This window comes from Nicotiana tomentosiformis, chromosome 12, assembly GCF_000390325.3.
Source record: "Nicotiana tomentosiformis chromosome 12, ASM39032v3, whole genome shotgun sequence".
NCBI classification, from domain to species: domain Eukaryota; kingdom Viridiplantae; phylum Streptophyta; class Magnoliopsida; order Solanales; family Solanaceae; genus Nicotiana; species Nicotiana tomentosiformis.
In genome coordinates this window covers 123,828,693-123,842,478 of record NC_090823.1, presented here as the reverse complement: position 1 = coordinate 123,842,478, position 13,786 = coordinate 123,828,693, and the positions used below count along the sequence as shown (strand labels likewise).

At 34.7% G+C, this 13,786-nt stretch overlaps 1 protein-coding gene across 5 annotated transcripts; it reads left to right on the top strand.

Annotated features, from left to right (window-relative positions):
* Positions 1–2,186: 2,186 nt before the first annotated feature.
* LOC104100917 (kinesin-like protein KIN-14P) lies at positions 2,187–12,858 on the top strand. Of its 5 annotated transcripts, none has more exons than XR_011412764.1 (23): positions 2,192–2,396; positions 4,733–4,775; positions 5,140–5,281; positions 5,370–5,527; positions 5,612–5,722; positions 5,950–6,223; positions 6,428–6,555; positions 6,671–6,754; positions 6,858–6,935; positions 7,016–7,108; positions 7,210–7,239; positions 7,861–8,736; positions 8,832–8,913; positions 9,042–9,137; positions 9,208–9,387; positions 9,494–9,600; positions 9,687–9,866; positions 9,988–10,151; positions 10,284–10,537; positions 10,802–10,965; positions 11,233–11,353; positions 11,522–11,593; positions 12,483–12,858. XR_011412764.1 is itself a non-coding variant. In XM_070191848.1 (22 exons), exons 3-21 carry the CDS (start codon positions 5,179–5,181, stop codon positions 11,350–11,352), a joined length of 3,285 nt encoding a protein of 1,094 aa, XP_070047949.1. In that variant the 5' UTR covers positions 2,191–2,396; positions 4,733–4,775; positions 5,140–5,178; the 3' UTR covers position 11,353; positions 12,483–12,858. The 5 variants fall into 5 exon arrangements, 1 of the variants encoding a protein (XP_070047949.1); XR_011412761.1 differs by having other exon boundaries at positions 7,013–7,108; XM_070191848.1 differs by lacking the exon at positions 11,522–11,593 and having other exon boundaries at positions 2,191–2,396; positions 7,013–7,108.
* Positions 12,859–13,786: the final 928 nt, after the last annotated feature.

Here is a 13,786-nt window from a genome sequence, read left to right as displayed (position 1 = left end):
TTAAATGACTTCATTTTTTCTTTTTAAGTTGGTTGAGTTGTAGTGTTTTAATGTATTGGACCACTATGAAATACAAAATATTAATCTTGATTCCTTAGTATTTAAATTTCGTGCATTTCTTTCCTTACTTTTTTGAGTTATGCGAATATTATCCTAATTATGGCATTTGTGCAAACATAGATGGTCGCGACGATGATGAATTCAGATGGAAAAAATACACAACAATTGCACACGACTCATTTGTTAGCCTTTTTAAGGACCATAATCTCATGATTATTTATATGTTTGTGTGAAGAAAACTCATCAGTTAACATTAAATGTCTAATATTTATACAAATCCTTTTAATATAATATTCATAATTAGATTAATTTCTTTCTTGCAATTCTTATACAAGATGAAATCCTACCTAATTTAACTGAAATTCTAATTAAAATTTCATCTCTTTCTTTTACATAAAAAGAGATTAGAAGATAAAATTCCAATTATAATATAGTGAGGGTCCTTTTAAAAAAAAAAGGCAACTTAGTATTGATCTTTTCTATGATGGTCTTTATTTTCATGATCCCAACTCCTATTAACTCTCACCATACTATTGAATTGTTTCTCCGAGCATGTACTTTTTGTGTATATTGCCATGATGTTTCTCTTCAATTGGTCGATTAGTTGAACCACTTACAAAAACAATTTGGGGCACAAATAACCATTCTCAAGATACTATTTAGATATTAGTTTGTATTTATTTTATTATGAAATTTTAAATTAAAAAAAAAAATCAAAAAAATTCAGAACATTTTTGTGATGAAACAATTAAATTGAAAAAGTAAAATTCAGAATGCAGTTACTAATTCCTAAATAGCAGCTACGTCGCGTGGTTTCTACTGAAAAAATCCTCGCACAAAAAGCTCCGGAAAAAGAAGTTTCTTAAAGTGTGCAAATGGACCCAATATCCAGATGTCAAAAGCTGAAAATGCTCTCCAAGAAAATGTTTGGAAAGCCACCTATGAATTGGATTTGGGAGTAATTGGATGCAATTACGTGGTTTGGCATATTTATCTAGTCAAGTAATTACTTGGTCAGTATGAAATTGAGTGTAATTGGAGAGGTGCAATTACACTTTCCAATTCTCAAGGAGAGGTGAGAATTGGTGGTAATTACATTGTGTAATTACAATGTTACTTTTTTAATTTTTTTTTGTTTTATTTTAATTTATTTTCTTTATAACTTTTTATTTCCATTATTTTAATTTTACTTTTTAATTTCTTTTTTAATTTTTAAATATATTTTCTTTGTACATTATTTATCTTTTGTTTCTCTACCTTTACTTCTTCTGATTTCATGTAATTGCTTGTATATTTTATTTTTTTCATTTAGCATAATTGCGTTATTATTCTAGTTTTTGAAACTACACCCCATAATATTAGAAATAATGAGTCAGTACCAAACTTAACATATAATGAGTAATGTCATTAAAGTAGAACTTCATTGTTGAACGAGGTTATAAACTTATTATGTTTCCTAATCTTAAGTTGTATTGAAACTTATTTTTAATATGTTGGAATTTGACATATGTTAAACTATTTTTTTAATTTTGAAATTGTGTTATATTTATGGTTCCACTTTACTTGTTTAAGTAGTATTGACTTGTTATTTCACAAATAACATTGCATGTTATTCATTTTTTAGTTAGAATTTATAGATTAGTTTTGTCAAATATTTAAATAATGTTATGACATTATATTTAAAAATATTAATTTATCTTATCAAACATGCATTCCATGATGTTCTTACAAGACGTATATTTTTAGTTTTTATAATTTATTAAACTAAATATTATTAATTTGAAAAATATATACCAATTATTTTTACAATATTAGTTATAAATATATAATTACTAATTAATTTATATTCAAGAAAAATATGCATCTTAAATATCAAATCTAATATCATTTATACTTATATAAAAAAAATTATAGGCATATATTTATTATATTAACTTTTAAATTTTGATAATTATTTCATTTAAAATTTAATTACACTTGTGCAATCAAACAATACGCTTGTAATTACACCGTAAAGAAAAATCCAACAAATTAATTCTTGTGAAAACAGAGAAGTAACATCTCCATAAGGTCTTTACTTATTTTTAAGATCATACAACGAACCCCTATCAGCACTGAATCAAACAGATAAAAATAGGAAAAAGATGGACCTGAGATCTCCTACTTAAACGGAAAGCGGTCAGATTTTCAATCTTCCACAGAAGACCAACGGTACACGGAATTCAATACTAACTGAAAGCTCCAATACTAACATCTCACTACGAAATGACGCTTACTCCCATTGATATTCTCTAAATAAGAACATGCATAGGTTATGCCTTTCCGCACTTTCACAGGTTCTTCTTTTCTTCACAATTTCAGTCCTTTTTTCTGTTTGAAATTCTACTTCTTACGCTGATTTTTTGCCATTTTCATTCGTGGATATGTTTTATGTGTTATGCTAGATAATGCTTGTTTTTCATATTCTGGAACTTTTGTGTTCTCGATTCCACGTTTGTATGTAAACCTCCATGCAGTCGAATCTCGGAAAAGAAATAGCGTTGAAAGAGTTTAGTGAGTTGAGTTAATCTTCTTTTTGTCCTGAATTTTGGGCAAATGACCTCTCTGATAGTCTGATTGCGTCCAATTGGTTGAATAAATTGCAGTAGAATGGTTGATTACTTATGCAATTGCAAGGTTATTTTGTGACCACCTCATCTGAAAGTTTAATTTGTTAGACAAATGGAACTTTCATTTAATTTAGGCCAAATAGGTGTACACCCCTTAAACTTGGCTCCAGTTTCCATTTTGATATTTTAACTTAGCGTTTTTCCTATTGAACACTTTAATATTATATAAAGTGATCTATTGAACACTTTACTCATAACCAATAAAAATAATGAGGTGCCTGTAATTCACACATGAATGACTTAGCAAAATGACAAATAAGAGGGAGACACGTGGCATTTGGGCCCAAATAGTCAAAAAGAAGTTTTGAAAACAAAAAATATTTATTTTAAACACCCCCTCCCACCGTTACCTTCTTTCCAACCACCCCCTTTCTTTTTTACATTCCATGGAATCCCACCACCGAGTGGAAGATAAAATTAAAGATCCGTTAGAAGAGGTTGAGCCAAGTCCAGTCGGGTTCTTGCTTCCAAGTGATGAAGACGAGCTACTAGCAGGCTTAATGGATGATTTTGATCTTAGCGGGTTACCGACGCCGGTGGGGGATTTGGACGATGATTTTTTTGGCAGTGGAGAACTCGAAATGGAACCTAAGGATCAAAATAATTTGCTTAATGGTATTGCAAACTTAAGCATGTCTTATAGTTATCCAAATGGTGCTGCAACTGTTGTCGGGGAACACCGGCGATTCTAGCAACCACCGGTCATTGCTCATTTCCTTTCCTTCTTCATCTCTATTATTCTATTTCATTGTTGTTTTAACTGATAAAAGAGCAGAACTGAAAGAAGTAACCAGACATTTAATATTTCGGTGGCTACCATTAAAATCGGCGACATTTATCACCATTTCTGGTCTTCCATCGTTGTGGTATCGGAGATTCGTTCGTGTTTTGTCTATTACTTATTTCGTGGTCGGTGTGTAAATGTTAAAACCTTGATAAAATTTATTCCGGCAATAAAATTTATTAATTCTGGCGATCTACATTAATTCCGGCAATAAAATTTATTGTTGTTGTTCTTCTTCTTTTTAAAAAGTCAATTTTGATTTAAAAAAAAAAAATGATATCAAAACCATTAAATTCACGCGCGTAAGAGGGGGTGAACTACAACTCTCTTGCCATGTCAGCTTTTGTGTTTAATAGGCATACATAGATTTGGGTTGAAGTGTTCAATAGGAAAAACATTAAGTTAAAGTATCAAAATGGAAACTGGAGCCAAGTTTAAGGGGCCGTACACCTATTTGGCCTTTAATTTATTATAACTCTACCAATGTGGGGTCCGTCCCCATAAATGAAATAAAGAAAAAAGAATGAAAGGGGTCCATCCCCATAAATGAAAGAAAGAAAAAAAAGAAAAATGTGTGCAAATTGTCAAATATAGTAGGCCTCAGAGAGTGAGGCTTCGGTTATAAAAGGAGAGCTTTGGCTCTCATTTCTACACACCAACAACGAGAGAAAGAAAGAGTGATCACAAACAGGGTATAAGAAAATAGTCCGCGAGAAAAATAGAGAGTGAATGATATTGTAGTGATGTGAGAATATCAAAAGAGGGTTATTTCTTTTGAGTGTTGTCTCTCGGGGCCGTGGTTTTTTTTCTCTTATTCAAAAGGGTTTTCCACGTAAAAATCTTTGTGGTGTCGTTGTCATTCTTTTATTCTTGTTGAATATCGTATCTCGGTGCTACGTTATTATTCCGCTTTTATTACCGTGAATATTATTTCTGTAGGGGGTTTATTCAGTGGCGGAGCCACCTTATAGGAAGGGGTGTCAAATGACACTCCTTCCTGGAAAAAATACACTGTGTAACTAGGTAATTCTGGCTCCGCTACTGAGTTTATTACCAACACAATGTACACCTCACAAGTTACCCCGAGTCATTTTTTCTTCCACCAAGTCCGTGATACTTTTTTTTTTTTGCTTATGTTTGGTGACGAGACGAGTCCAGGAACTCTATTCTATATCATGTTAGATTGTGTGACCACCTCATTTTAATTTTTGTTTTGCAGAATTCAACTAGTCAATTTCTTCACCCAGCTTGCAGCAGTTAATGTAGAGTAATCAGTATTTGGTTTTGGTTCTTTTAATTATTTTTGATTTATGTGCTAGAAGGCAGCTACTAGGAGAGTTTGAATTCTTTTGAATTGTCTCATTAGCTTTTGGAACATGCAGATTGCATATGCTTGTCACTCATAAGTCTGTCTCACTCTTTTTCCTTTTTCCTGTCATTTTTCCTCTCCCCCCTATTACATTAACACATTATATGTCTTGATCCATTTATTCACTTGGAGACTATACGTAGTCATTTTAGGATTGCACGGCTTAGTCTTAGAAGTTTTAGAACAAGATGCAATTCTTTCTGCTATATTAGCCCATAGATATATTGATTCAGCATTTCTGCTTCTATGCGATGCAGATAGCTTCTGAATCGGATGTTGCACTATAGTTCGCTATCATGAATTCCATCCTGGATCGCATTGCCAAAGATTATGGTAGACGGAGCAGCTCAAGCGTATACAGTACTGGGGACGTCTTTGAGCCTTTGTCAAGTAATAATGGTGAGGCTGAAGGGGCAAAACATTTATTCCATTTGATTCTGATCAAACTCTTGTTCTGGCTAATTCTTCTAAATTGTTGTTTCTACAGCTAAGCAACGGGCAAAATTGGTAGAATGGTTAAACAGTGTTCTTCCTCACTTGCGTTTGCCAATAAATTCTTCTGATGAGGATTTGCGAGCTTTCTTGGTTGATGGTACTATCTTATGCCATTTATTGAATAAGTTGAAACCAGGTTCTATACCAGAGGTAGTTTATAACATTTTTTATTTTACAGTATGAAGGAGTAAGGATGGTTTTGTTTTGTTGATTTAACTGTAATTTTTGTTCTAGTGTGGTGGTTCAGAACACTCTCCGGAGTTAGGCTCAGAAAACATTAAAAGGTTTTTTTCAGCTATAGATGAAATGGGATTGCCCAGGTTTCAGGCATCAGACTTGGAACAGGTTAGTAGCATGACTACAAACTCGTGCTCATGTCCTAACTAACATATGTTGATCACTTCATGTTTACTTATGATTATCAAAAGTGCTTGTATGTCTTAATTTTGCAGGCCATTTGTGTTGTTTAACTTTTTCCATATGCACAAAAGTGTTATCATTCTTTAACTTTATGCAATCAAAGTGCCATCTATTTTCTGTTTTCGATATTTTGACACAGATACATTGTCCAGGGTTCTATGAAAATAGTAGTGGAGTGCCTTTTAACTCTTCAGGCAGAATTAACGCTGAATGATGGAGGACACAATTCTAGCACAGTATTATCCGGTAAATCTGGAGCTGATGCAAATAGAAGATGGAAACTGTTGGGAGAAAATTTTGGATGTGGCGATGTTTCATACAGAGAAGAATTTTCAAGAACTCAGTCTTCTCCATCCCCAGGAGAACGACAGAAGAACGGATCAGATTCAAAATTCCAGCGTGCATTGAGAAGCCCTGTAATGGCAGGTATTGTTGTTTCATTCTCTTCCCAAATACATTTGTTTGATATTTTCTTTGCAACCATCAATTGTCCTGTGCTCTTCTTTGTACTAAAAAGTTAAATCCATTGTTAAAGTAGTTATCTAACTGTTTGTTCTCACTACTTTCCCAAACTCCACAAGCCATGTTCCCTTTCTCAGACTGTTAAATTTTCCTTTCTCAACTTTGTAGAGCCATCAGCTGCATTATTACATCACGTCGGACATAAGTTCCATGAAGTATTTCAGCTTAAACAAGGGAGCAACACTGAAATTCCTGCTGCAAAGATTTCAGAAATGATGAAATCTAACAGTTTGGATGTTAGTAACAAGTCCCTTTTTATCAATGAATCTATCTTGTTAGTTGGATAAATTCTACACCTGGGATTTTGAATTTATACTTATTTTCCTTTATTTCATTTCTTATTGCTTTCAGATTGCCCCAACACAGTCACTTCTAAGTGTTGTCAATGGGATTCTTGATGAAAGCATTGAGCGGAAGAATGGCGAGATACCTCAAGTGCGCGCTTGAAATACACATATTGATTCATAGAATTTCTGTTTTACATGAAATGCATTACAAAGAATATGCTCTAACATTAGTTGGTTGGTCTAATTATCAGCGTGTAGCATGCCTATTGAGAAAAGTGGTGCAAGAAATTGAGCGTCGGATATCCACTCAAGCTGAACATCTTAGAATGGTATAATATATAGCTACTGTCTTCTCAATTTCTCTTTTCAGTGAATATGGTTCATATCATTTTTCTTTCTATGCCAGCAGCAAAACAATCTATTTAAGACTCGTGAAGAGAAATACCAGTCGAGAATCAGAGTCCTAGAAGCCCTTGCAGCTGGAACTAGTGAAGAGACACAGGTAGTTATGGACTTCACCATCTAGGAAAAGTTCCAAAGTCTCTGAGTTTTTACTTCTTCCATAGTTTCTACCTTTACACATTCAATTCTTCTCCATTTCAGATTGTCATGAACCAGCTTCAGCAGATTAAGGTAAATCCCACTTTGACTTCCTCTGCCGCATTAAAAGGGCAGCCCGGTGCACTAAGCTCCCGCTACGGGCGGGGTCCGGGGAAGGGCCGGACCACAAGGGTCTATTGTACGCAACCTCACCCTGCATTTCTGCACGACGCTGTTTAAACGGCTCGAACCTGTGACCTCCTGGTCACAAGGCAACAACTTTACAAGTTACGCCAAGGCTCCCCTTCCTTGGCTTCCTCTGCTGCATTGCTAGCTTAATATTCAGTATGTTGAGCTATATACTTGCATTCTCTCCCTTTCATTTCCTCTTCTTTTGTGTGCTTTAACTCTATAAATCATACAAATCTGATATCCTGGGCATTAAACCACCTATGCTTTCTCCCATTTGTTGGCTTTTGCTTGTCGGAAATAGTGCAGAGGTTGCGGACATTATCATTACTTACTCAGATTAACAATTTCTTTGCTTATGATTACAAGTTTCGCCTAGAATTTGTTCGTTAATTGTGTCAAGTAATATTTGTTATTGATTGATATGATATCAAAGACTAGGTACTTTTAAAAAATTTCAGCTGTCGTCATTCTTCTCAACAATCTTTAATTTTACTATTCCTTGCTTTTTGAAATCACATGCAGAATGAGAAAAACAAAATGGAGGAGAAAAAGAAAAACGAGGAGCAGGATGTGCCTAGATTGAAAGAGAAGGATGATCAAATTGCGACTTTGAAGCAAGAGCTGGAAATAGCTAAGAAATCGTATGAATCGAAAGAGAAGGATGATCACGGTCAAGAAGTCGCAGCTTTGAAGCAAGAGCTAGAAATAGTTAAGAAATCATATGAATTGAAAGAGAAGGAAAATCATAATCAAGAAATCGCAGCTTTGAAGCAAGAACTAGAAATAGTTAAGAAATCGTATGAATTGAAAGAGAAGGAAAATCATAAGAAAGAAATCACAGCTTTGAAGCAAGAAATGGAAATATTTAAGAAATCATATGAATTGAAAGAGAAGGAAGATCATAGACAAGAAATTGCAGCTTTGAAGCAAGAAATGGAAATAGCTAAGAAATCGTATGAGTTGAAAGAGAAGGAAGATCATAAGCAAGAAATCGCAGCTTTGAAGCAAGAAATGGAAATAGCTAAGAAGCCGTACGAGTTGAAAGAGAAGGAAGATCATAAGCAAGAAATCGCAGCTTTGAAGCAAGAAATGGAAATAGCTAAGAAATCGTACGAGTTGAAAGAGAAGGAAGATCATAAGCAAGAAATCGCAGCTTTGAAGCAAGAAATGGAAATAGCTAAAAAATCGTATGAACATCACACCTTAGAAATGGAAAAAAAGGCTACAGAATCTCAACAAGAGCTTGAAGAGAAGTTGAAAGAGGCGACGAGCCTTTTGACAGAATCAAGAAATAGGATAAAGGAACTTGAGACATTTTGTCAATCAAAATCGGAGAATTGGACCAAGAAGGAGCATATTTACCAAATATTTACAGAATTCCAGCTAGGCGCACTTCGTGTATGCTTGATCTCTTTTCTTTATTTTTTCTTTCTAATTTTTTTCTGAAATGTCAGTGTTGTAGCACGTGTAACTTGGACCTCGATAATGTTCAGGAACTAAGGTTTTCTTCTCAGTCAATAAGGCAAGAAGTTGTAAAAACACAGAAGAGCTATGCAGAGGGATTCAATCAACTAGGTCAGTTCAGCTTCTTGAAGTGTTATAATAACGTCGTTTATTGATTGCAGTACAAGTATAAGATATCAGCACAAGTTTAAATATTGACTTAAATAGATTTACCTTATAGAATCAAATTTCGATTACAGGTGAAAAAGTTAGAGCACTAGGACATGCAGCTGCTAACTACTCTGCAGTCCTTGCTGAGAATCGCAAACTGCACAATGAGGTGCAGGAGCTAAAAGGTGCGATAATATTGAGGACTGAAATTTATTACCTGTCCTTTTCATTTACTTATGGTTATTTTTCAATTAGGAAATATCAGAGTATATTGTCGGATTAGGCCATTCCTTCGTGGACAAAAGGAAAAACAATCAGTTGTTGAATACATTGGAGAAAATGGGGAGCTTATTGTTGTAAATCCTTCCAAACAAGGAAAGGAAGGCCGTAGGTCTTTCAAGTTTAATAAGGTTTACAGTCCAGCTGCAACACAAGGTTTTCAGATTCCTCCATTTGATTGTGGATCTTAATTAATTCTTTTATCTACGCGTTCTGCATAATGAACTCTAAAATGAATTTCACCTTTCCAATTCGTTTACAGCTGAGGTCTATACAGATATTCAGCCCTTGATACAGTCCGTGCTTGATGGATATAATGTATGTATATTTGCCTATGGTCAGACTGGATCAGGAAAAACATACACCATGGTAAGAACTTCCGTATATAATTCTGTTAGATATGTTTATACTATATTTGTTTCACTTTCCTGATGTCAAATTAAATTGACCTCCAGACTGGCCCAGACAGAGCGACTGAGGAGAATTTGGGTGTCAATTATCGCGCTTTAAATGATCTTTTCACAATTTCTCAAATGAGAGGGAGCACCTTCACATATGAAATTACAGTTCAAATGATAGAAATATATAACGAACAAGTTCGTGACTTACTCTCAAGTGATAGTTCACAAAAGAAATATCCTTCCTTCCTCTTTGCTGATACTGCTTTGTCTTACATTTACAATTAATTACCAGAAGACCATCTCCGACTTGCATATAACATGATTTTCATTAACTGTTTTCCTTGATTTGCACACACTTGGGATATTATCCGCCTGCCAACCCAACGGTTTAGCTGTTCCTGAAGCGAGCATGCAGCCAGTAAACAGGACCTCTGATGTCTTAGATTTGATGGATATTGGATTAAGAAATCGAGCAAAAGGTTCCACTGCCCTGAATGAAAGAAGCAGTCGATCACACAGGTTATCTATAACTTTTAAGAGTTCATCTCTATACTTTGTAGTTTAAAGTACATATCTTTCTCTTTTTTTTTATTTTATCATGAGTGCTTTTCTATAGTATACATCAATAAACTAACTGCAATACATGCCCAGCGTTGTAACTATTCATGTTCGTGGGATGGACATAAAGAGTGGTTCATCCATGCGTAGTAGTCTTAATTTGGTGGATCTCGCTGGAAGTGAAAGAGTAGACCGCTCTGAGGTGACAGGAGATAGACTGAAAGAGGCGCAACATATAAATAAGTCATTATCTGCCCTAGGAGATGTCATTTCCGCTTTGGCACAAAAAAATGCTCATGTCCCTTACAGAAACAGCAAGCTGACTCAACTCCTTCAGACTTCATTAGGTACTTATGAATTGTAAGCAAGTAGTATTGGAGATATTTCAACAGTTAATGTGCTCGGCTGTTAAGAGCAGCCCGGTGCACTAAGCTCCTGCTATGCGCAGGGTCATGGGAAAGGCCGGACCACAAGGGTCTATTGTACGTAACCTTACCCTGCATTTCTGCAAGACGTTGTTTCCACGGCTCGAACCCGTGACCTCCTGGTCATATGGCAGCAACTTAACATGCTCGGCTGTTGCACACTTATTATTTTATTTTGTTGTACAGGTGGCCAAGCAAAAACACTTATGTTTGTGCAGCTAAATCCTGAAGTTGGTTCATATTCAGAAACCATGAGCACGTTAAAGTTTGCTGAAAGAGTATCTGGAGTAGAGCTAGGTGCTGCTCGGAGTAGTAAAGAGGGCAGGGATGTAAGAGATTTAATGGAGCAGGTGTTCTTTTAACTTTAAACGCTTATTAGAAATTTTCAATTGCTGTGCTAGAACTGAAAAACTATTTTATGCTCCGTCATATTACCTAAATGGTTAAGGCTGAGGAAACAAGCCAATCGACGTAAGAGTTATGCAGCTCTATTCTCCTATATGTTGTGCCTATCTTTTTGGTTTTGCATTTTCAAGAAAACTGCGAGATATGATATGCAGACTGACTTTACTTTGTAAGGTGTGAATTGGAGTCTCTTGTAATTTTTGATCTTCCAGGTTGTGTCTCTTAAGGATACGATATCTCAGAAAGATGAGGAAATTGAGAAACTGCAGCTGATCAAAGATAAAAAAAATGTTCATATTGGATCTGACAGCGAGACACATGGTACTGATTGAGGTATGGCTTTCATCTCCTTGCAAAAATTTCTTTGTGAGGATCCTGATAAAGCTGAACACTTTCTGGTACAGCTGAAAATTTTCTTTGCAATGTTTGAATTTCGTAATGTTTATGTCGTGGAAAAACTGAGTGATATAATATCTGATAGTTGTCTTTTAATGGGCACAGAAACTGATTGCAGTGCAGAAAGCAATCTTTTCCATGAAATAGCCAAAAGAAAAAGGCAGAGAACACAGATAAGTAAGTTTATATCATATCAACATATATGGATATGCTTTCTGAAAATCTGTGTTTACAATTTAAAGTAACAATACTATATAATACAATAAGTAACAACCTTCGTATTGTATTGTATTGTATTGTACTGTATCGTTTTGATATATACATTATTTGAATAAATTATATTATTTGTCGTTGTTTTATGATGTCATGTACCAATAATATAAAGAATAAACTTGCAATATTACAAAGAAAAAAAAAGATACGAGGTAGAATTATTATATAAAAAGGTAGGGTAAATGATAAATAAAATAGGATTATTTAATAATAAGAAAGGTCAAGATGAAAAAACAAAACAAGGTAACGACGCGATCACACCAAATCGATCGTTACATAAAGTGACACTTCTCATCATTATATAACGACAGATTTAACGATATGATACATTAAAATTTAAATAACAATCAAAACAAATATTGTATTTAAAGTAACAATACAATACAATACAATACAATAGATACCACCATCCAAACCAGCTGTAAAACTATAAAAATCTCAGTGCTTCTTCATATTCTCTATTCAAGTACATCAAAATACCACAATTGGCTACACTTCACACATTGCTAAAGTTTAATAGAAACTACATTGTCATCTGGAATGATGTAATTATAAGAATCTAGAAAAGATAAGGCAAGTAATTCAAGCGATCAAGCAAATACGAATTGCTTTAGATGAAAAACTGGAAGATCCATGTTATCTGAGGTAGACTTATCATAAACCTCATTGAATCAGAGAAATTTTACTTTATCTTTACAGATATGCTAATTTAGAGTTTATTGAACTCGTACTTTTGAACGTTTAAATTGAACTAACTGCTTGACTATCATATTATGTGATTCTTTTTTTGCAGATCATAAACAATCTAAAATTCATAGACGCCTACTAAACTCACCAAAGGATTCCCTAAAAGTCTCAAGTTGGATGCTGCTTGTCTTAAAGATATTTAGTGTGGTTAAAAGTTCCTTCAAAATTGGAACACTCGGACCATTTGGTCGGCCAAAACTTTCCAAAAGGTTGCATGCAGTGATATGTAGTTGTTAGTGCTCGTCATATTTCATTCTTTCTTGGTTAAATTAAAGAGTCTGATTTAGTGTGAAGGGCTATATGTTATTTTGTTGGGAAAATGATACTGTATAGTCGCTCTCAAAATAATAGCCGAAAAATATATATTTTTTGTGCATGTATACATTTATATATGTTATATACAAAAATATACAGATTTTATATATTTTTGCGACACCGGATATAAATAATTTCGGCCGTGGGCTAAAATGATCTTTGCCTTCTTTTTTTTTTGGGTTAATGACACTGTTGGTAATCTATTTTTTTCTTTCTTTTTGGGGGTGAGGGAGGTTTGGGGGTAGTAGAAGTTTGTAGTCAAATAATTTTTGAAAGGTTTCTTGTTTCTCTATGTTTACCCGAAAACGGATAGAGTTGAATTTGAATGTAGTTCTAAGGATACGTGGTATAACTTGACATGAATCGTAAAGGGAAATAAAAATATCAAATATTGACTGTAAAGGATGAAAAATAAGCAAAGTTAAAAAGATGATAATTTATGAACAAGCAAGATAAAATAACGTATGAAGCTCCAAAGGATAATCTTCCAGTATAGGAATGTATCAACAGTATTTTAGTTACAGTGTATGAATAACTTGATCGATCCCCCTTTATAGGAATAATAGCCATCCCTCTTATAGTGTAGAGATCCTACTTTGGATATAATTAAAAATACATAGTGGGGAACCCATGATAAATCAGCTTTTCCCTAATTTTCGCCGAGATTCCCTTTCTTAGTGCGGCTGTAACGGCTCTTGTCTATGAGCTCGATATTGACCCGGGATCGATATTGACTCGAGCTCGATTTTGACTCGGGGCCCGGTATTAATTCGGGCTCAGTATTGGTCGGTCTTTGACTCTTAAGCTCGATAACGTCGCTTCACATCATAGTTCGATTTTGGATTCGAGCTCGATAATGACTTCGAGCTCGGTATTGATCGGTCCCTGAAACTCGAAGCTCGGTAACCTGGCTTCGGATCTTATCCCGATATTATGAAGACGCTCTTCGGTCCATTATATTCCCATCTCGACCAGTCGTTCGAAGGCCGAACTCTGTTTTGACCGTATACAGATAGTCCCCTCGTTTTTCGGGAA